This window comes from Anser anser (genome assembly GCF_964211835.1).
Source record: "Anser anser genome assembly, chromosome: 22".
In the NCBI taxonomy this organism is placed as follows: domain Eukaryota; kingdom Metazoa; phylum Chordata; class Aves; order Anseriformes; family Anatidae; genus Anser; species Anser anser.
Genome location: NC_139743.1, coordinates 6,084,815 through 6,107,917, shown reverse-complemented (window position 1 = coordinate 6,107,917; position 23,103 = coordinate 6,084,815). Strand labels below are relative to the sequence as shown.

At 50.3% G+C, this 23,103-nt stretch overlaps 1 protein-coding gene across 4 annotated transcripts in view; it reads left to right on the top strand.

Annotated features, from left to right (window-relative positions):
* Window positions 1–16,436: 16,436 nt before the first annotated feature.
* Window positions 16,437–23,103, top strand: part of BSX (brain specific homeobox) — a 13,719-nt gene continuing 7,052 nt past the window's right edge. Inside the window, exons 1-4 of one of the 4 annotated variants that reach the window (XR_014574760.1) lie at window positions 16,437–17,868; window positions 18,866–19,062; window positions 19,211–20,301; window positions 21,993–22,887. Coding sequence is in view for 1 of the 4 variants with exons in the window: in XM_083808695.1 (XP_083664821.1) it covers window positions 16,938–17,868; window positions 18,866–19,062; window positions 19,211–19,456 (1,374 nt within the window). In the remaining 3 variants the exon portion in view is untranslated. Of the gene's footprint in view, window positions 17,869–18,865; window positions 19,063–19,210; window positions 22,888–23,103 lie in introns of those variants that run through there. The other 3 variants (XR_014574761.1, XR_014574759.1, XM_083808695.1) reach the window with 3 other exon arrangements.

The window sequence follows — 23,103 nt, the reverse complement described above, 5'->3', positions numbered from 1 at the left end:
CAAAGGCAAACTGCAGCTACACCAGGAGACCAAGCAGCAGCTCAGCGCCGAGCCTCAGTACTTGTCTCCTCTCCTTGGTCAAGTGCCTGTTTGTTCATCGCACGATTGACTCCGTGGCTGTTTTGTTCAGGCTGAAAGGCGGGAGCGCTTGCTGGAGGAGGTAGTCAATGCAGAGGTCCTGGGGCCTCGAGCAGGCGAGGATTAATGGGTTTGCTGCCTTCGAGCTGCGCGCCCAAGTCAGCGCCGAACGCGGGCTCTTGCAGTGGCCACCTTGGGCCAGCGTTTGCCTGGGTTTGAGGGGTGGGAACACCTGGGGCTCTTTTACCAGACCCAGCAGGAAATAAAGCAAAGCTCTGGGCATGTCCTCATGCGTCTCATGTATCGTGTCAGGTCCCTTGGCGCACCAAAGCGAAAAAGGAGCAGCCAAACCTGGTGTCTGGAGCAAGGTACAGACACACCTGGTTGGGAATCTCTGCCCCTTCACTGGATTTATTAATAACACTGCCATTAATTAGCTGCCCTCCCTGCAGCTCTCCTTCTCCCCTCACGCTCTTCTTCCACTACCCCACATCATCATCGTTCCTTTCCTGTTGATTTTCCAGCAATGCCTAATTCTATTATTCGGAATGATTTCCCACCGGGCGGTAGTTTATTTCTGTCATCAAATCTCTGATGAAATCTTTAGACATGAAATATTTAGCCCGATCCCAACAAATCGCACATAGTGTTAACGTGTCACAAGCTGCCTGGAGACAGCATTAGGCTGTAATTTGAAAGCGAGTGAAGTGATAATGCCATGCGCACTTCTTTTGTGAGCGTGCATTAATGCATCTTTTGCCAGGGCTGGTCATTGACAGCAAATCGACTCACACTAATAGTATGTGGGAGGGTGGCAAAATTGGGGGTGATGCAGAAAATAAAGCATATTGACCAGCCAACTGCAGCGCCTCAGTAGCCTTTAATCTATTATTGCCCTTGATGGGGATGTTTTAATGCAACTTTACTGTCAATCGCATTTATAGTCACACACTCCGCCTGCTGGGGAGCACTGTGAAAATGGCAGAACTTGGCTCATGCTGTTGCTTAGAGCTCATAGGTATTGATTGTGGCTGGGCTCAGGAGTCTGAGTTATAATTATTTCATTAAACCATTTAATGGTTATCAAATATGAACCCTTCTCCCGCTCCATTTAGGAACTGCGGCGCGCTCTAGGTTTTATTGTTAATCCATGTTGATCTCATTTTTCTTAAATTGTCTGAGGCTCCCAGGTGGCCCCCGTTCCCCCGCCGCGGCTCTCTGCGCATCGATCCCGGCGGAGCCGCTCTCCCGACGCCGGACTGGGAGCCCCAGGAGGGGGGCTATGGGTGGGATCGCAGCGCAGTGAGCGACCCCGTACCAGCACGGACAGCCCGGTCCCTTCCTGAGCTGCTGGTGCGATGGCGGAGTCGCACAATTTGCTGATGGGGAAGGAAGGCGCGTGATCGGCCTCGGTCTCTGCCCTTCTGGGGGGGCGTTTCATGCCTCGGTGTCCCAAGGCCTCGGTTTCCCCATTGCTAAAATGGACCTACATGCTTTTCGTGTGAGGTTTAGGGGGGGAAAGGGCCAATTCTTAAGACCCAAATCCTCTTTCAAAGCTCCTGCCTGGAACAGAGGGAGGACATTCCCCTTGCAAATAATTCCTGATTTTTTTATGACAACGAGAACAATTATGCTGTTTTTCTTGTGTAACTGCGGTACGGCTGTGCTCCACTTGGCCCAAAGTGCTCGAGGCAGCCTTCAGAGCACAGTGGGCAAATCACCGCCTGGTCCTGAATCCCTGGTGCTGAGCATCAGCCTCCCTTCCTGGGCACGTTATCCTCAGGCTGGCAGCAGGGAGACCGCTACCAGGGGAGGCCAGCGGCAGCCGGGGACACCTCGTGTCCCTCTGCGGGCACCCAAGGGACCCGGCGGTTCTGGGGAGGGTTTGAATCCCATAGCTGGAAAGCTCTGCAGGAATCCAAGGAGCTGTAAACGTCCCAGGGACTCCCATCACTGCTTCTGCCCTCTCTCACGCCCAAGTGCCTTCAAAGTCACGCAGCCCTCACCGTTAAAATGGGGAAAAACTGCGGGAAATGGGGTCTAGGGGGATAGGGAGGCTCTGAGGCAGCACCTCAGCATGCATTTGTATTCAGGGTCCATTGAGAGCCTGTGTTCGTTGGCACCTTTTCATTAAAACCCTGGATGCTCTGGAAAAGCTATATCTTAATTTGAACAAACTGATTCCTTTTTTCAGCGGGCAGGCGATACAGTTTGTGCAGAGTCCTTTATCAGTATTCTGTGCTGCCTTCCAGCAGCTGCTCATTTTATGTTGCCTCAACCTGTGCTGACCTCATTTTCTATCACAGAGCAGTGAAGGATTTGGTAAAAATTAGTTATATTAGTAGCTCCCGATACAGCCAGTTTATTTGTGATATGACAAATATTTCAGCCATTAGGATCTTTCCATCTCTTAGCAGCTTAAATGCACTCACTTATATTCCAAATCACTGCTTAATTTAAAAGCCTATTTGTCTAGATTGTTGCAGGCACGGAAGAAGATGCAGAACACTTACCCTTTCAGATAGGACTGGAGGCGTGCTGGTGATTGGGTCTCCCGCTCCGTAACTTCGCACCCGCAGACCGATCGCTCGGCGCCGGGCAGAAGCACACCAATTCCACGGAGGGAGGTGCTGAGGGAGGCCGCTGCCTGCCCTCTCCCTGCCGTGCAGCCGTGCCTCGGTTTCCCCACCTGCCCTGGCGGGACATGGAAGGCACCCGCTGGCTTTTTTCGGGAACGCCGTGCGTGCGAGTCACTGCAAGGCTGCAGAAGGGCAGGGGGCTACGAAGCCACCCCTGGAGGTCACTTGGAGGTTTTTAGTTCCTGCTAAATCTCTCTGACTTCCAGCTCTTGGCTGTTTGCAAGAGGCTGCAGCTCCATGGCAGGAGGTATTTGCTGTTTTGACACTCCTGGGGGGGGCTTTCACGTTTCCTGTGACCTGACCGCTTCTGAAAAGTCCATAAACTCGCGGTGATGCCTGACTTCTTGGGCCTTGTCGGCCTCCTGACTCCAACCTAAGGTTTGGGGAGGGGGAGAGGGGACAGCAGGAGTTCAGGGTGATCCCCGCTCAGCCAGGTCACTGCTCCAGGCTTTTTCCACGCACAGGATGCCCAAATACTTCTAGGGGACACACACCTCAGCTGTGAGGGGTAACACCGGGCACGCCTCCAGGGCTGCTTTCAGGAACTCCTTTTCTCTTGGGAAGAGCACAACAAAATGCCCCGAGCTGCCTCTGCTCCCTCCTTCCCTGTGCTCCCCTGGGCAACTTCTCGATTCCCCTCTGGCATTTTTCTACTACTGAACACCAGCAGCAATCATGTGTGCCTTGGGACCAGCAGAGGGGCAGGGGGTTCTCCACCAGGCCCTTCCCCAGCTGCAGGAGCAGCTTTCTGCCCCCCCTAACGCACCCACCGGGCAGCCTCAGGTACCAGCTCCTTAATGGACATGTTCAAATTCACGGGCAGCAGCTGTTTAGAGCTAGAAAAAGGGAACGCCGTCAAAGTCTTTGTTGTTTTTGTCAAAAAGATGAGTTTTCATACAACCATTTTTGAGAAATCTGCCATCAGGTTGCTTGCTGCGTTTGCTGCTTTTTCTGCCCGCCCCACTTCCCTGCCGGGCTGCAAACCTGCCCTGAGCATCCTGCATGCTCAGGGTTCCCTGCCCCTATTAGCTACACGGGGCATTTCCCTTTGGCTTTTTGGGGTGAGACTCAAAGGCTGCAGCTCTGAGACAATTTGCAGGGAGCGGGGAGGCACAGGTTGATGCAATTAAGGGGTTCCTCGCTGGCTCTGTCAAGGGGCAACTCCACATCTTCACCTGGGGAACGTGTGTTGCTGCCTAGCCTGGTCCTGGTTAGGTGCTGGTGGCTCTGCACCACACCTGGTGGCTTTGTAGGACACGCGGTCCTTGATTTTGTGAAGTGCAGAGCAATGGGAACCGCAGGAATTCAGCAGGCGATCGCTGGAGGTGGCGCTTGCTCTGGAGGGAAGGGTTTTGCTCAAGTTCTTGGTCTGTTTGGCAGAGCAGGCTTCGTGGTTGTGAAGAAGGAAGAAAAGGAATTGCAACGTGAAATACTGCTCGCACACCATCACTGCTGTTGATTGTGTCAGCTGGGATGTTTGACATCTTCTCTGAAGGTAAATCATTTCTAAAAATGTATCCTGTTTTACAGTAGGTTATGGCAAAGATTCTGGCTAACAATAATTATCCTAAGGCTACACAGCCTTAGGATATTCTTAGGATTTAGGAAATTCTCCTGCATCTTTCGCAACTAAGGAGTCATGATGGAAACGCATTTAATTGCTAGAAACCCCCCTGGCAAAACAGGAGCAAACTGTAATTCTTGGTTAGTTTCACTATTCAACTTGCAAGACTCTAGGAGTTCAGATGCTGATGGAAGTGTATCGATTTTCCCCTATATTTAATGCTTCCAAAAAAAATTCTCAACAAAAAGACCCAACCCACCTCCTGTGATGCAAGTCCCATGGTTCCAATTAAAATCACCTGTTAACTTAAAAAGGTCTCTTTTTAAAAAGGGTTTAAAAGATTTTCATTTAATTGACTCAATGTAAAATGCCCTTTACAATTACCAATATAAACTACTTGTTTCCCACTGAGTAAGACCCAATTTGAGATGTTTATCAAGACTTTGCACTCTTTCCACTCTTCATACTGAGTTCTTAAATTCCTTATTGACAGCCTGCATCTGTCAGCAATGGATATTTTTAGTTTGTTGCAAGAAAGCTTTTAAAAGGTTGTAATGGCTTGATTTTGTCTCTGTGGTCTCAGGCGACAAATCAGCTCTGAATGGCCTCGTAAGTGTGGGCAGCGCCGGGTGCCCTTTGTTTCAGAACACGATTTAGACATGATTTAACAAATTTCTTTTTGCCTTCCTCTGAGTATTGCCATGAAGGTAGTGTTGTTCGGCGCCAGGACTACACCCCTCATTTGTCTTGACTTTTTTTTATTGGATGGTTTTTGTTGTCCCGTGCCCTGGGACGGGTCCCAGTCCCCATAGCCCCCCTAAATTTGGGTAGAAAGGGCCCAGAAGCGACCCCCGTGGGGAGATCAAGAGGCAGAGGGGAGAAAGAGCAGGGTTGTGACACAGGGCTTGGGAATGGAAGCCCACCTTGGAGGAGGGGGCTCGGGGCTCCCCCTGGAGCCTTACCCTGGGGAAAGGCAGTGGCTTGGCCCTGGCAGCGGCCACCGGGAGCCCAAGGAGGTGCCCCCATGCGTCACGGTGCCCCTTCCCACAGCCCCCATGCCCACGTGTGCCTCCCTTCGAGCGGAGGCTCGGCCCTGGGAAGGCCTCAAATCCAGTGCCAGCAAACTTTGCACCTTGTCCTTGGAGGCTATTGCCACCCTTCTGCCTCTCTTGGAGGCTCCTAACAGCAATGGGGTCGCCTGGGGGGGGGGTAGGGGGGCACTTTTCCCAACCCTTCCTGCTTGTTCCCACCTGAGGGCAAAGTGCATGCCCCGGGGGCAAGAGACTGGCCGGCCTCCACCCACAGCGAGGCAGAAGCCGGCAGCATGGCCCTTCCCTTTCCCCTTTCCCTTTCCCCTTTTCCTTCCCCGGGCAGGCTGTGGGTGCCCCGTCCCCCTTCCCATCGCTTTTCTGCACCTGGGGAAACTGAGGCTCAGCCGGAGGCCGGTGCCGGTCCCGCTGTGCCTCCTCTCACCGCCGACCAGGCCACGTTTGTTTGTGGGGTCACCCAGCGCGCCGCCACCCAGCCCAGCTTCCTAGCCTGGCCTTGCTGCTGACGGTGCGGCCTCCCAAATTACCCTAATTACAGTTTGGCGAGCAGAGAGTTTGTTTCCGCACTTTCAATCAAAAATTTCGCCGTGCCGGGGGAGAGAAGACGTCAGCCTCCAGCCCCCAACGCAGACATGCTGATTACAAACCACAACAGGTTAAAGCGTCCGACACAAAGGTGATAAATATGCTGTAATTATGGGTTATTGTAGGAGCTTAATTAGGATAGCTGTAATTAGCCTGTTTCTCCCTATCTTCATTTAGCAGCTAACAAAATCGAATGGAAAATATTTTAATTTAAAAGCCCTTCTCAGCGTAGGGTTACTGGAAGAGACTTAATTGCTTGTTGATAACTATGAGGTGGAGAAATCACTTCTTTTGTGGCAGGAGCAACAAAAGCGAGGATATTTGCCAAAAAATAACACCCGGCAGGTTCAACCCTGGAATTTAGGTTTCAGTCCATGTTAAAACCTGGGAGCCTTTGCCTTAGGTTTGGTAAGGCTTAACTCACAAAGTGGCACCCAAACCTCCAGGGGAGGTCTCCCTGGGCTCAGGGCACCCCAGCCCCCTTTGGGGGCAGCTGACGGCTGGGCTCTGAGCTGGGTATCTCTGGGTCTCCCTCTTCCCGGCAGACTTGGGGAGAAAATGGGGACAAACGTGGCAGGAGGCAGGTTCCTGGGTGTAGAGTAGCAGAACAGGGGCATGGAGAATGGTAGTTTTTGATTCGGGTGCCCAGGGACCAGTTAAGTCCTTCTTCTGATCGTATTTGAACTATTGGTGCCATCCGAGCCTCCTAAAAGCCCTGGGAGTGCCCCGGTGCAAGCGGTGTGAAAAGCCTTCTCTCTCCCTCGTGCGGGATCTCCAGCCTCTAAGCAAGGAAGAAGTGCAGCCCTGCTCAGTTTCCGTAAGCAAAATAACCAAGTCCCTGGCTCCTGCTCCTCTTTGGGAACAGGGCACAACCCGTATTCAAGACACCAGGATTTAGGGGCATTGCAGTTTTTAAAGAAACCTCTCCTGCGTCCCTGTGGATTAGGTTGCTCATTTACTGGGCTTGAAAACATTTTCCTGTTCACAAGCTAAACAGATGAGACTCCAAGATTCCTCTCTTTCTTGTTCATTTAGGGGTGAAAAATTGCCAGCAAGAATTCAATTAGCATCATATCTGCTTAGCCCGGGCTGCACCGAGGGCCTTGCTATACCCATACTTTCACTGCATCGTCTTCACAATAGCAGCATCTGCTTTATTATTAGTTGCCTAATTGGTTCTGACATGCCCAGTTATTATATGGTAACAATGTCCTCTAGGGTGAATAGTTAGAGGAAATGGAGGGGCAGGAACAAAGATGTTTTTCTTCTGTTTCTTGGTTCTCCTTTCAGCATTAAAAGCTGTGGCTGACCTTAGGCACAGAAAGGTCCCTAACTTCGGGACCTAACTTACTTGCAAGTGCTGGTGGCAGATTTTCTTCTGAGTCTTTTTCTTTTTTTATATAATTAATTTGAAAATGCATATTCAAGAATACCAGGGAGGCTTCTAAATTGTTTGGAAAGAGGTTGGTGTGCTACATGAAAATAAAAGTTGCCTCTTTTTGCCTGATGAGGCAAGCTTGGTGGGCTTGGTAGTGGCAGACAGCATCTTTCGTGAGCTCAGGGGATAAAATTATGAAACCCCGACACCCTTTGAAGCTCATACATCTTTTCTCAAAAGCCTTCATACAAGATTTGAAGGCATTGGTTCTTTGGTCAGGGTATGAGGTCAGAAGTAAGATATTGCTATAGGAATTGTAAAAATATCCTGACTTTTCCTTCTAAGAAAATCGGCGTGTGTTGCTGCCATCCCTTCTTAAAGCCAAGCTGTTTGTACAACTGGACTAGCATCTGGGTGGTTTTATCACCCTAAGTTTAACAGTTTTATAATCTGGCTTGACTTAGAGCAAGGCCCAAACCTCCCTCTTGGTGTGCAAGGCACCCTTGTGCTCGGCGGTGTCTGTGCCTCTGGAGCTCTGGTTGTGCTGGCTGAGAGCAGGCACGTCCACAAAGCCTGTTTCCGTGTCAGGCCATGTCTGTCCACACTCTCTATTATTTCCTGGCAGTGAAAAGCTTACTCTAGAGGCAACACACGTTGCCCTTCTTATTTTTGCTGCTGCAGAAGGGGAAGAAATCTTCCTTCTCCTCCTGACCCCTCCTGGAAACCTCCTCTCCTGCGTGATGCTGCGAGCGCCTCTGTGCTCTGTGAGCATCGCCCAGGACGAGCTGAAGTGTTGGATTAGGGGAGCACTCACAGCAATGCAATGGTAAAAAGGTTCCTCTCGGGAAATAACCATGTGTGTCTCTTAGGGGAGCTGGTTCTAGACGGATTTACGCCTGTACCCCTGGGCGGTCAACAGTGATGCTGTAGGGCCGCAGGCTCAAACTGCGAGGTCCTGGCGTGGACCCAGCCGGGTTCTGTCTCCTCTTTGCTTCCCCAGGCCTGCTATGGGGTCACACGTCGAGATTTGCACGATCCTTTGACATTTAGATAAAGGAAGTAGGTGCCTGAGCTCGTGCCAAAACCACGTTCAAACCCCTCTGATCGCAGGCAGCGGGAGCTGCAGGGTGAGCGAGGCGAGCGGCAAGGCAGCACCTAGAATTTTGTCAGAGTCACTTATCAGGGAACATTAGGAGAACTTGTTACCCTAATTGAAACAAATACTTAAATAAGAATCAAGGCTTCGGGCATTAATGGATGCGCGTGTGGGAGAGGGAAGAGCACACGAGTAACTCTGCTTCCTGTCCTTTTAGGATTGGATAGCAATAACCTTACAACGACGACAGCTAAATTAGAGAAGATGGCTTTCCATAATTTCTCCAAACAATCACTTAATGGGAGCGGTATAATTCCACGAAATAGGTGAATGGAGTACTGATCCATTTTATGGAACCATCAATAAACTAAACCTTGCCTGCTTTTAAGATTAAACTGAAAAAAAAAAAAAAAAAAAGCCCACAGGCAGGGAAAGGAGAAAGAGAGTATTTATCTTTACACATAAAATTTGTGTGCTAGTAAAGTGCAGGCAGTGACAGGAATTTCAATTATTTAATCAAAAAGAAAATGAAAGTGGCTTTAAGTGTTGTGATTTGAGCCAGTGAAATCTAATGTGGGCTCACATTGAATATGAGGAAAATGGGAAGAAAATTAAAGCTGCTCCTACTTAAATCATGTGGTTACAAATGGTAAATTAGTTTCTTGATGTTTTCATTTAAGTGTTTAAGTGGAAGGTTTTATTCTTAATGTAGTGTTGTGACACAGAATAAAAACCTTATCTGTCTCTATAGCTTTTTTTCTTCCCCCCTCCGTGCTTCTGCCTTAGAAGGCAAAAGGGGAAAAAGCTGCAGCAATATTAGACTGCTTTTGTTAAAATTGGGAGGCAATATGCTTTCACCACAAGCTCATTAAGGTAATAGATGAATAATGTCTATTAAAAATGCACTAGGCTAAATGAATTTAATGTGTGTTGGGAGGGAAATTGCATTTGCCAGAGGACACAAACTGGAAAATTCTCCTTTTTGTACTTATTTTGAAACTCAAGTACCGATCTCAGTTGGACAGAAATGCACGGACAAGCACACAAACATGTGCCTGCACCCCTATCGTATTTGGGACCCTGTCAGAAAGACGCTCGAGCTTATAATATTCTAAAATCCCCCCTTAGCTTGGAGGACATTTTGTATGATATGTTGTTTCCCATAATTGTGCTGCTGTTTTCCTTCATTCAAGCTTATGGCTCTTGACCTGTTGGACTTTTAGGTTTAATTTTCCACGTGTAATAACAAATGGCAAACTAATTTGTGAAGACGGCTGCAGGCTGATGAATGCCAGGTCTTGATCCCCCTGAAGTCAACAGAAAACAAAAGCAGATTTTGGCAGAGAACGAATACATTCTTTGCATCGGTGAATCTTGTGATTACATTGTACTGATAATTTCTAATGTTGGCTTTGAAGAGCAGATGACATTAATGGAAAAGGAAACCTCATAGCTCATTACTAAAAATGCTAGCTGAGTGAAAGCTAATTCAAGAACAGAAAAAAACAAATTCACCTGTTCCATATATAAGCAATCATAGCACGTTCCTGAGCCTGTGTAGTTTTCCATAACATTTCTCCTGGTCTAAAAAAATGCTTAATTCTGTATATTTTTTTTTTCCAAAATAGAAAGGTCTTGAAAAGCGTGTAAGATCCAAGCCTTTTTTGCGATCAAGAATGTGTTTAGCCCACTTGTGGGATCCTTTAGTATGCATGCAAGAAACAACAGTGGTGGTGCAGTTCAGTTCAGTTTCCCAGAAAGTTTCTCTTCCTCCTGTAGAAACCCTTACTGGCCCTAAGGAAGGATTGAAGGTGATGCTAAAGCTCTGTCCTGTTGCTGGCCAGGCTTCCTGTGTCCCCTGGAGGGGCCTCGCTTGCTCAGGAGCCTGCCGAGAGCATCCCCGCTGCCATAGCCCATCCCGCAGCTTCCTTGGGCGCAGGGGGACGCTGGAGGGTGATCCCTGATTTCTTTTGGCATTAAAAACCACTTCCAGCTTCTAAGCCAGGTGGGTTTCCTCACCTACTGCTGAAACCTTTGCAGTCCTCGTGGTAGCCTCCTGTGAGCAAAATTTGGGCCATTTGCTTTTGCTGCCCGCAGACCCCCAGGAGGCAGACAGTCTGCGTTTGGGAGAGAGCGAGGTCAGTGGCCTCAGAACTTAAGCTCACACTGCACTAACGAAGTTACTCTCCTCTATTCAGCTACCTATTTATGAAACATTTTTGAAAAGTGTATGTATGAGACCGCTAATTGTCCAACTAACTTCATTGAAACTGGCTGATATGTTAAAATCTTGCTTTGGTAAGCAGGCAAAGGAGAGTTAGAGAAGGATGTACAAGGTTTCTTATTTTTATTTCTTTTTAGCAGGAAATTGTATTACAATAAAATACCAAAATGAGCAAGGAAGAACTGGACTGAATCCAATAAACTAAATAAATTGAATGCATTTTTGAAGTGTGGAAAAATCATGCAAATATTATCGTACTAATTTATTATGATGCACCTATCCACATCATTTCTTGTTTCAGATGACTTAGAGCATTTTAGTATTTCCAGTTTAAAATAATATTGACAAATGTGAGAAAGAGTTTTTAACAGTAGACAATATTATATTACATCATATCGCCATTTGAATACCTCATCCTTGGAAATGTACAAAATGCCATTTCAAAATGTAATTTCCAGTTTTAAAGCATTATTTGAAGATGCATTTGCTGGACGCTGACTAGATTCTATCTTTTTTTCCCCCAGACCTGTCATCCACTTCTGGAGTGCTTAAAATAAAGTGCACAGATACAGAGTAAGCTGAAACAGTCAAGAAGCAATATAATACAAAAATGTTTCGAGTAAAGTGTGTTACTCAGATCTTTCTAAAGTACATTTCTCCCTTTATTCTGAAGGCCACAGCACAGACAACTCTGACTAATGCAAGTAATGGAACCAATCTCTTCCTTTGATCATCAAAAAGGTTATCTTTTTTGTAAACTAGGTCCAACTAGTTTTGCAATCTGGTTGGAGCAAACATGAAAGAAAAAGGTTTAATTATCTTTCAATAACGCATGATTTCTTTTCTTTTCGCAAAATGATTGGCTAAGGCAGCATCAGTTTGCGACTGTCGCTGTGCGTGTGACACGTAGTGTGCGAGATGTATGTAATGCATGGCATTTGTGTGCATCTTGTGTCTCAGCATGAGATGATATAACAATTTGTGCATTAAAACCAGGAGGAAAAACTAAGCCAGGATGTTGAGACTTGTCCTAAGTGATGTGTAAAATCTAGTGTCTAGAAGAGATTGATCTTTTAACTGAAGGCTGAATCATATTTTAAAAAGCTTAGTGCCGAGTTTGTAAATAGTCTCAGATTTTCAATGGAGCTAGTCAGAATATAAATAAAGAAGAGTGCAGATGCTTGCTGGAGATACAGAGAAGAGAGAAAGCTGCTCATTCACTCTATTTATATACAAGAATTTCCTGTGTATACATCAAGATGGATCAAACATAGTTTTAAGTGTTAGAAAACTGGTATTCTTATTCCACTGGCTACCTAGGTTGGGTGTTTTTTATGGTTTGATATGGGAGTTACTGGATGAAACTCTGGCTTGTGTGATTCAGGAGGTCAGGCTGGGTGGCCATAATAGCTTTCTCTGACCTCAAAGTGCATCATTTGTGTGCTTTTTATTTTTAAGACTTCAGAATGAGACACTTTAAAGTTGGAAAGTAAAGAATGGACTTGAAAAAATCAAAGCACCTGCGTCATTTAGATTTATGTGCTCCATTGGATTTTATAGAAGTTATGCCTGACTTTCGCCAGCCTGAGATCAGACTTGGGATTATATATTCAAAGTATTTCTTTAAGAAGAAAAGGCGTATGAGGTTTTTGTGAGGTATTTGGAGCTACAGAAACAGTATGACAAATAATCAGAGGAAAAACACAAAGAACAGTAGGAATACAATGGGAGTAAAATAAAGGTTGAATGGATAAGAAAGGGACAAGGGGGATTATCCTGCCCTGATGGTTAAAAGCAAGGATATGCAAGGTGCATATGCCACGAGACTAGGGAAACAAGGGAGGTTCTGAATCGTTACTGCAAAAAGGTGAATCAAAACGTTGAGCTGCGCAGATGATTGTTACACAGCCTGAATGAACGAAAATGAATGAGCATTAATGTGCCAAAGGCAACAGCAAAGCAGGGGCAACAGCATCGAGAATGGATTTTTTGAGAGCAAAGGATTAGCGGCGATCCCAAAGTACAGATGGTCATGGATGAAATAATCACCTTCGCCTCGAGGGAATAAGCAATGCCCATGGGTTGGACACACGATGAGGAAGAATTGGTATGTAAACCAAAAGAAGAGAAGATTAATTGAAAGCAGGTCCCTGGGAAACTTCCAAATCTCCCTCCCAATTTCTGTGTTTTGGAGTAGTACAAATACACTGATGAAGTTGCATACAGATTTCAGATAATTAAACAGATTCTAGCTCCTAGTAAGGGTCACTGCTCTGGGGGAAGTGTTTAGCCCTAACCTGTTGACGATAGTGTTTTCATTCTCCTTATGTAGGTACCCTGTCATCAGAAAATATTTGGGATTATCAGATAATGAGGCAGATTTTCAGTACAGAGACAAAATTCTGGATTTAGGAACAAAATCCCCGAGCCCATGAAGCACTTCCATCCTCCCCTGTGCTTCTTACCCAGACCTGTAGCCCTGAAATTACTGTGATGTTGTTTGTGGGTAAATTCAGTGATTCTGTTAGGAACAGACACGTTTTTTAATTGGGGCATTGGAAACCTTGGGAAAAAAAAATAAATAATAACAGTCGGATTATTTATTTAGTTCCCATTCTGTCTTCTTTTCTTCATCTAGGCTACGAATAAGGGAATGTGCCTGTCCCTGGGCTGCAGGACAGCGTGTTTTGGGGTGGCAGTGCTCCTGAGCCTTTGAAGACCTGGCTGGGTCCCTCCTGGTGCTGCAGTCAGCCCCTGCTGGGGGCTAAAATTGGTTTTGATGCTTCCTCCCCCCCTCCATCACTCCCATCACTCATTCCCAGTCCTGAGGCCTGCTTGTTTGAAGCATTTTGAGCTCAAGGCTGATCCACCCGGCCCTCGTCCAACCTGGGCCCTGTCAGGGCACATGGCGGGGCTGCCGACAGGAAAACGCTGCCGCAGGCCAGGCTGACACACACTCCAGCCTCGTACGCGGGTGCTGAGCAGGCCTCTGGTCTATAACTACTCTCTCACACTGTGTCTCTTCCCCTGGATTTTAAAAATCCTCAGGGATTCAATGTCAGCACGTAGGAGGCAGGGCCGGGCCCACACCAGGCGGGCGTTGGAGGCCTGCAGAGATGGAGAGGCCTGGACACAGGCGGGCTGGGTGTGGATGGGGAAAGCTCCTGGTGGCCACCGAAGTGCTTTTCCCCACACCATCACCCCCCAGGGAGCCCCCAGGCAGAGGCACCCCATGGTACAAGGGTGGGATGCCCGCCTGAAGAATCACACAGGGAACATTCTCCATTAAGCCGCGCGGTGTGTTCAAAGGCCCTCTCTCCGCGCTGTGTGTGTGGCTACTCAAACCGAGCTCTTCAGACCTCTTTCCCGCAGCCAGGCTCCCATTTTGATCGTAGCGAGGCTGTCTGTTTTTAATTTAACCCTTCCTTTTTGAGTGGATTTGTCTTGAAAGGCATGAAAAGGCTGGGCTCCCAAGCTACCCTACCTCTTCAAGAGCCACAGGAAGGTAAGTGCATGTATTTTTAAACCGCACCAAATTTATCCTTAATGCAAGGCACTGAAATAAAGCTAACATCAGTGCAGCTACACCAACCTTTTAAATGTCCCCCTAGGACTTAAGTCAAATAAATTTCTTTTCCTCTGTAAAATTTTCCCATAATACCTTCAAATGATCTTAAGTGTGCAAATAATGGCAATGGGCATTCGTGTAAGCGCAGCACTTGTGTATTACTAAATCAGGAAAGGTGTGGGTGTGTATACATATTGGGGGGGGGATATCTGTGTATTGCTGCTAGCAAAGTTTATAAAGCTCTTTGAGCCTGCAGAAATCCTTTTATTGTATTGGAGAAACAACAAACGAGCTCCGCAGGAGCGTGGCTACCTGGTTGCACAGACTCGTGCCTCTGGAGGAGGTCTGAAGTGTCAGGGGCTGCGGGCTGAGACATTGCACACACCATAGGGTATTTCGGGGAGGATGTGAGAACATGGTGCCGAGAAGGAATTCTGTCCCCCCATGGGAAGGGAAGCACACGGTGAGTGAAGCAGCCTGCCCTGTTACTTCTCCCTGTCTTGCACAAAGCCCCTGGGTTGCACTGAGCCTTGCTCTCTCCCCTAGGTGACCCCTCAGCTTCTCCCCAGGTTTGGGGCATTTTCTGCCTCAAAGGGGGACACTGCTCAGTTTAAGGGATGTCCCGAGGGGTCTCTCTGGAGACCCGATGCACCTGTGAATTTGGCAGCAAACGGGATCGTGCGTATGTGTGAAAGCCCAGAGGAACAGCTGTGTGTGTATGTCTGCATGGACAGAAAAAGGGTGAATCTGTGATCCCGGAGCTGCTCCCTGGGGTGCAAGGGTGCAACCGGGAGGGTTTGGGAGTGCAGGGGTGACAACCCTGTTGCTGGACACCTGTCAACACGGGGACCTGTAAAAATGGGCCAAAAGGAGAAAAACAGGTAAAAGGCTTGTGGGGTGAAGACACTGCCCTGCCACCACCACCTGGAGGTGCCCAGCACCCAATTCCTGGTGTAAAAAGCCACAAAACAGTTACATGAAAATCACTGGTAGTGAGGACTGCAGTGCAGAGGTTCCCCCTTCCTAGGGTTACCTTCCTTCGGGGGGGGGTGGGGGGGTTCTGCAGGCAGAGCGCTATCGCCTCTGCTTTTGGCCCCTGAGTTAGCCCTGGGAAGATGCTGAAACTGTGACCTGACCCGGCTGAAGTATCACATCTTTAATCTTCTGAACCTTCTTAAAAAAAAATTATCTCTCTCTGTATACATGACTGACGAGTAAAGCCCCAGCCCTCCCGGAGAAGCAATCTCAGCTGATGAAATGGCCAGTCAAGCGGCTTACACGCCCCTGGCTGCGCTCCCTCCATTAACAGCCTGGGCATTGGCCCCGCTTCATCCTGTTAATTCATTTTCTTACTCATTTGCTCCTCAGAGAAAGTTGTCAGCCCGGTGTGTTTGCAAAACTGCCGGCACAAATCCTGGCCTGATTTTAGAAGGGGAGGAGACACAGCAAGATGCATCGCTGTGGGGGCGGACGGGGATCTGTCCCTGTCCCTATCCTCATCCCTGTCCCCGTCCCCATCCCTGCTCCTGCCCGTTCAGCGGGCACCTGTCCATCTGTCTACCTTGTGTGTCAGTCTGTCTGTCTGTCCACTGCATAAGGGTGTGCGGGGAGCACTCTGGTGCCTTCCCGCGTGGGGGCAATGCATGCGTAAAGCAAAGCCTGTGGCACGCGTTGCCTGCAGGCACCGAAAAAAAACAAAACAAAACAAGCAAACAAACAAACAAAAAAACAAACTACCACCAAAAATACAAAAACCCAGCACAGCCGCCTGTGGATTTGCCTGGGAACGCTCTCTGGTACCCCCGCTTGTGAGTTTTGGCCAAGCGCAACTGATGCTGTCGGTCGCACAGCTGAATATATAGAGATATTTATGTAGGTATGTTTATACCTACACGTGGATGCAGCTGTATTTTGACAGCTACCGCGGCATTATAATTCCTTCGTCATTTATAAAAGGAAATATACGTCCTTTTTCCCTGCTCCCCCGTTTGCCGAGGCCGGGGGCTGCCGCCCCCCCCCCCCCCCCTTCCTGCGCGCATCCTGCGCGCATCGGGGCCGCGCGGTTCTGCCCGGCAGCCGCGGAGAGGAGCCGGCACCGCCGGAAAAAGTCGGGCGCTCCGACTTGCAGCTTCATTAAAAACAGGACGATTGCCATTTCTATTCTTTTAAAGGGTTTTTTTTTTCTTTCTTTTTTTTTTTTTTTTCTCATCTATTTACCATTTACCAGCTCATCCATATGGAAGACGCGGCTTACACTTCCTGGAGAACTGTACTTTTAGGACTAATTGATTCTGGTAATTAATTTGTTCTACCTGCTGGATCAGATGGAAATGCTGTCCGTGTGCCCAAGGATTAGCACTTGCCTTTCTAACATCTTTCTTAATTATCTAATAGCATGGGTTGCGCGAATTCTGGCTCTATTAGAACACTTTTACTATTAACGGTAGTGATTGGAATTGTGATGACAACTCGATTTCAACAAATTAGAGCTTAAAATCAGGAGATGAAGGAGAAGTGCCTTCTTTTAATTTCCCTGAGTTTAACATCAATAATTAGAGCAATTTTCTGAGATGCGAAGCGAAATTATCTCGGCTATGATGTGGTATATCACCCTCATTTTAGCAAATTGACTCCGGGGAAATGAATGTTACAGATTAGGGGGGAAAAAAGACAAACAGAGGAAAGACAGAAAAGAAAAAAAGGGAAAAAAAAAAGAGAAAAAAAGAAGTGTTAGCACAACACAGAACGGGGAAAGGATGGGAGCAAAACCCCGCTGGGACACAACCCGGGCAGGAAGGCACAAGGTGTGTGCGTGGGGCCAAGTTGGGAGCGGAGTGTGGGACAGCTCGGGAAAGCGCGACACCCCCAAAAATTTCTACGTTAAAAAGATAACAAACGGGAGTAAAAAACCCAAAGGGAAACGACCCCCCCAGCCCCTCCCCCGGGGGCTGAAAACTCCCCAAAGCCCCGCGCTGGGGCAAGGGCTGGGGGCGGCCGCGCTGCACGGGGCTGGGTGCGCGGCCCCGCGGTGGTTCCGCGCCCCCTCCGCGGAGGCTGGGGGGGGCCGGGGGGGGCCGGGGGGCCGCCCCCTCCCACCATTGCTCCGCCCGAGAGCCCCTGCCCTGCGCCTCAAAGGCGCGCAGCGCCCCGCGCAGCGCAAAGCCAGCCGCCTCGCCTCCCCCGGCGCTTCCCGGCCGCTTCCCGCCTGGGGGAATTATTTCTTATCGGTGTTTTTTTTTTTTTTTGGCCTTATCTGGTCTTGTTTGATTTGTTTGTTTGTTCGTGTGTTTGTCGTCGCCCTTAGTTTTGCTCCTTTTGCTTTGTCCCGGGACGCGCGGCCGGCCGCCCTCTCCCCCGCGGCAGCCAGCGCGCAGCCCGGCTCCGTCCCTTCCCCGCTGCCCGGCGAGGGGACGGCGGCGATGAACCTCAACTTCACCTCGCCCGTGCACCCCGTCTCCGCGCCCCGGCCCACCTCCTTCTTCATCGAGGACATCCTGCTGCACAAGCCCAAACCCTTGCGGGAGGTGCCCCCCGAGCACTTCCCCGGCTCCTTGGCCTCCCGCGTCCCCCTCTTGGACTATGGCTACCCCCTGATGCCCACCCCGACCCTGCTGGCGCCTCACCCGCACCCTGCCCTGCACAAGCCGGAGCATCACCACCACCACCCCTATTTCCTCACCGCCTCGGGTAAGTGCGGCGCTGGGCAGGGGGGCACCCACCGAGCTCTGCCGTCGAGCCGGGTGGGAACGGAGCTCCCAGCCCCGGGAGCAGCGGGGACAAGAGGCACAGGGCTCCGGATCCGTCCCCGTCCCCGTCCCGCTGCGGGGCTCCGCTCCGGATCCGGACTCGTCCCCGTCCCGCTGCCCGGCGGTTTCGGGGAGCCCCGGGCTTCGTTACCGGGGAGAGGAGCCCCCGGCGCCGCCGCTTTTCGTTCCCTCGGTGAGCCGAGATCCGGAGCCCGGCGACCCCAGGATCTCCTACCTGTTCGTTTTTTTTTCAATTATTTCTTTAGTTTTGGAGCGATAACATTTTATTTTTTTCCCCGCGCATCGCCCACTCCGGATGGGGTCCGGGCTTCGGTTTTCCACCTCCGACAGCAACGCTGGGGTCGTTCCGGGGCTGGGAGATGCTGGGAGAGACTGGGATACGCTGGGAGAGACTGGGGGAGGCTGGAGGATGCTGGGGGCAGCCCCTTCCCGAGGCCGGTTCCCCGCTGGGGATGGAGAGACCCCGGCGAAGTTTTTTGGCCGGGCAGCCGGAGTTGCGCAGCGGAGTGGCCGCGGAGCAGCGCTCTGCCCCTGCCCGCCCCCCTCCGGGCCTTTTTCACGGCTCCCCCTCCTTGCCCTGGGTGCTTTTCGTTTGGGTTTAATCTCTCGGAGGGCTCCCGTCCTCCTGCCGACCTCGCCGCGCTCTCTGCGGCGGGGAGCCTGCGGGCTGAGCCGGGGCGATGCGCTCGGCCAGGCAGAGCAAAAATACAAAGAGAAGCAACAATAATAATAATAAAAAAAATAAAATTAAAAAAAAAAAAAGATTAAAAAGCAGTGAAACGACCTCAGAAAACGAACTGTTGATATCCGGGGGGGGACGAGGCTCGGGGAAAGCCGCCCCCCCAGCCTCCGCTGCCCTCCGGGGACGGCTCGGGCCGGCCGGCCGCAGCCCGGGTGTCCGCCGCGTGTCCCCCCAGGAGTGCCGGTGCCGGCCCTGTTCCAGCCGCACGCCGCCCCCGAGCTGCCCGGGAAGCACTGCCGCCGCCGCAAAGCCCGCACCGTCTTCTCCGACTCGCAGCTCTCCGGCCTGGAGAAGCGCTTCGAGATCCAGCGCTACCTCTCCACGCCCGAGCGGGTGGAGCTGGCCACGGCTCTCAGCCTCTCCGAGACCCAGGTACGGGGAGGCAGCAGCCTCCGGCAAGGCTGGCACCTCTCCCTTCCCCCCCTGCAGCCTCCCCAGTTCGTTTTTAATTTTATTCTCTCTTTTCCACGCTTATTTTTTATTTTTATTTTTAAATCCTCCCCGCGCTCTCCTCCCCCAGGTGAAAACCTGGTTCCAGAACCGGCGGATGAAGCACAAAAAGCAGCTGCGGAAAACCCAAGACGACCCCAAAGGGGCTGGGGGCGAGGAGAGCCGGGGGCAGAGCTCCCCCGAGCCCGAGCTGCCCGAGGGGGCCGCCGCCGAGCCCCGCAAGGGCCCCCCCGGCCCCTTCCTGCTGCAGGACCCCGAGGACGAGGTGGACATCCTGGAGGACGGGGACCTCCTGGCCGCCCCCCACCGCCTCTAGGGCCGGCTTCGCCCAGCCCCGACCCCGCAAATCGCCCCTCGCCCCCCAGCCTCCAGTAGTGCCGGAGCCCAGGGGGGATGGGGGGGGGGGTGTTTCTGGCTGGAGGAGGTGATTTGGGGAGGGGGGGGGACACACAGCACGACCCCTGCCCGCAGGGGTGAAGGCAGCGGGGGGCTCTGCGGAGCCACCACCCACCCCCAGCGCCGCCCCAAACCTCAGCCTGGTGGGGAGGAAAAAAAAAAAAAAAAAAAGCGACTTTCCATTTAAATTTTCCTTTCCCTTGGAAATATCGGACTTTTCCCCGTTCCCTGACTTTTCCTCGGTTTTCCAAGGAAAAAACGAGGGCACCGGGAGCGGCGGCCGGGGGGGTGCCGCCCGCAGCCCCATAGGACCCCGCCGCCTCCCTCCGGAGCGCTGTGGGTCGGGTTTGGGCCCGGGCAGAACTTCCAGGGAAGGCGTTTTGCTGGCCAAAAGAATTGTACAAACGCCCTGCCGAGATCCAGGTAAGCCAGAAGTTACCCTTGCTTTCCTTCCGAGCCGGGGAAGGGAAAGAGGGGAGCAGCAGGAACAACTCGGACCCGCCGGGGCTGCTCTCAGCTAGCAAGAAATATTCTGCAGCTCGGAGAGCCACCGGCAGCGTGATTTCTTCACGGCTCCCAGGTGTGAATCACCTGCAGGATCTCTTTATTTTTTTTCCCCCTCCGAGAGCCCCAGACCTGGCTCTAGGTTCTGCTCCTTTCCCCGCCCGCACCTGCCCCGCCGCCTCCCCGGGCTCCGCACTGCAGTCACCGCCCGTGCTCGCTTTGCCTTTACCTTTCTGCCAGGGAAATGGTTTTAATTTCCAGGTAAATCACGGGTTTTTATTTTTTTTCCTCCCCTGGGGTGAGCTGTCGGCCGGCGAAACCGCTCTGCTCCTCCTGGGGCTTCCCTCGGCTAAAACTCGGGTGCGCTCCGTCGGGGTCTCTTTAGGTTATCTTTTTTTTTCTTTTCTTCTTTTTTTTTTTTTCCCTTCTCTTTTTCTGTTCTTCTCTTTTTCTGTTCTTTCTCTCTCTCTCTTTTTTTTTTTTTTTAAACGGGAGCTAGATTTGGTTGTCCGGTAGCACCTTTCAGGGTATTTTAGACCACGGGACATGCGGTTTTGTGAGGGAAAATGCGTCCCTGTTTAATATATAAAATACAGACGACTGAAACGTGTACGTTTCCTTCCTTTCCGTGGGTTTCCCTTTATGTTTTTTACACGTAAAATAATAAAGATTAGACGTTGCGGGAGGGGAAAACAACACCCAAACATCTATGCAGAAAATAGCTAGCTGTCTTTTACATTTATTTGTATTTGTAAGTACCTCCAGGACAGACATTTTAATTAAAAAAAAAAAAAAGGTGCACCTCCCTAAAACCTCTCCGCATCCCGGCTCTCCCCTGCCCCGGCTGCAGGCAGGGAGGTGAGGGGGGAGGACTGGAAAACCTCGCCATGCGGCACAGTGCTAAAAAAAACCCAAAAAACTCCCTGAGTGCCAGGTGTTTTGTTCGTTTTGCTCTGTGCTGGTTGCCAACCTCACCTGGAGCGGGTGTTTAGTCAGGAGTTATTCGAAGTGAGCTAAAAGAGGAGACCCTGCGGTGACATTTATGTGACAGATCTCTCCTGGGCACCTTTGGGTGCTGCGGCGCTTTGCGGTGCTGTGCGGTGCTGTGCGGTGCTGGCCTTCCCACCCACACGGAGCTCAGCGGCTCGCATCCGTTGTTCGGGTGGATTTTGGGCTTGGGCAGCAAAGTGTTTGGAGAAACACATGAGAAATGCCTTCAGGTTAGTGAGGAAGAATGTTAGGAGGAGGGGAGTACAGAATCATTAAAAGAATTGCACCTGAGTGAACGGGGAGACTGCAAATCCTGATTCTGTATGCGCGCAATTCCTTTTATTAGTGAAATGTTCACTCTGTTATTAATGCAGACATTAATAGCCATATTAAGAGCATATAAAATACTCTGATGTGGAAAGTCCACAAAGAAAAAAGGCAGGAGGAGGTTAAGCACAAGGACAGAGGTTTTGGGGCGCGCACACGCAACGCTGACTTTGTGCGTTTACACCGCGCTTTTGCAAGGCGCCCAGGGGATGCGGAGCAAGCTGGGTGTCAGCCCGGGTGCTGCCGGGCTGGGAGGGGGCAAGGGGCTGCTGGGCAAGCGGGGGTGATGCCACTGCACCGAGCTGAACCCCCAAACCAGTGCTTGTTGCCATCACAGTGGCAGAGCCAAGGTGATTTTTACCTGCAGGGGGCTGTGCCCTTCCAAAGCCTCCTGGCACCCGGGTGCCTCGCAGCCCCCCGTCCCCTGTCTGCTGCTGGCCGTGCCCCCCCGGGATGTGCCAGGCGTACGAGGAAGGGTCAGGATACGACCCCGGTGCTGCTCGAGTCTCTGCTGCCTCTCCCCTGCAGCGACAGGAGCTCGCTTCCCGATGTGTTGATGCTGATCAAAAGAAAATGTATTAATCCCCAAACGCCGCTCCGCCTTCCCCACTCCAGGCTAACATTTAAAACTACAGGTGTGTTTAAAACCAAAGCCGCTCGCTGCTCGTAACAAATACACGCACAACAACCACCCGACCCCAGAGAAGCCCCTGTCCCAGCCTGGACGCTGCAGTGGTGTGCACCTTGCGGATAACGGGAGAAGGTTTTGGGAACAGGCTGCTTAGCCCAGAAATCTGGGTGCAGACAAGGGCTAAACGAGACTGAGGCAGAGGAAGGAAATCACCACCCGAAACAGCCCCGTCCTTAGGAGCCAGCTCCTTCCAGGCTGGGATGCGACGCCTGCGACAGGAGGCTGCAGCCTCTGAACTGTCTGGTGAAGCTTTTGGGAAGAGGTTATCGTGTGTTCGGAGAGTGGAGGTGGTCCCGGGAAAAAGGAAGGGATGGGGAAATATTTTGTTTGTTTATCCCTGAGATTTGCTCTTAGAATATGCGAAACGAGTTTTTATTCCCTGGTCCTGCCTTATGCAGTGAGAGCTGCTGACTTTTTCCTGCTCTGCCTTTGCTGCTCTCCCCAAGAAGCTTGAGGAGTAGGAGAGACGTTGTTTGAAGCTGGCTTTTTTAAAATTATTATTATTATTTTTATTTTATAACTATTACATCTTTGCTTGGGAATTGCTGTGTGGAAAAGTCTTGCAGGAAAAAATTGATCTTGGTGGATTTCCTATTTTTCAAGATATCCACTGAAGTCTTGATTTTGATTAAGGATTCTTCTGTGTGCTTTTTGAAATGAAATTGTTTCCTGTTAATTTAATTTACACTTAAGTGGTTAATGTTTGTGGCTGTTTTCATTAAATAAAGTGTAGATTGCTCTGTTAAATCTTCCCATGAACTTTTGCTTTCTGTTTTTATTTTGAGCATTTTCTCCTCTGCTGTTCTTAACGTTTTTAACTTTTTTGGGACTGGAAAGCTGTCCCCCCCCCCCTTTATTTTTTCTCTTTCCATGTAAGCTGTATGGGCAGTTGTATAGCAAATTATTTGCAAAGTCTTGCTATGAAACAAATGTGTAGTATCAGCCCTCAACACAGTGTGGATTGTCACCTGGTGTGGGTGTAAAAAACCCATGGCCATGCCTAGCAAGTGATCCAGGCATTGCGTGAGCTGTGTAAAATTCTTTTCACATCTTCC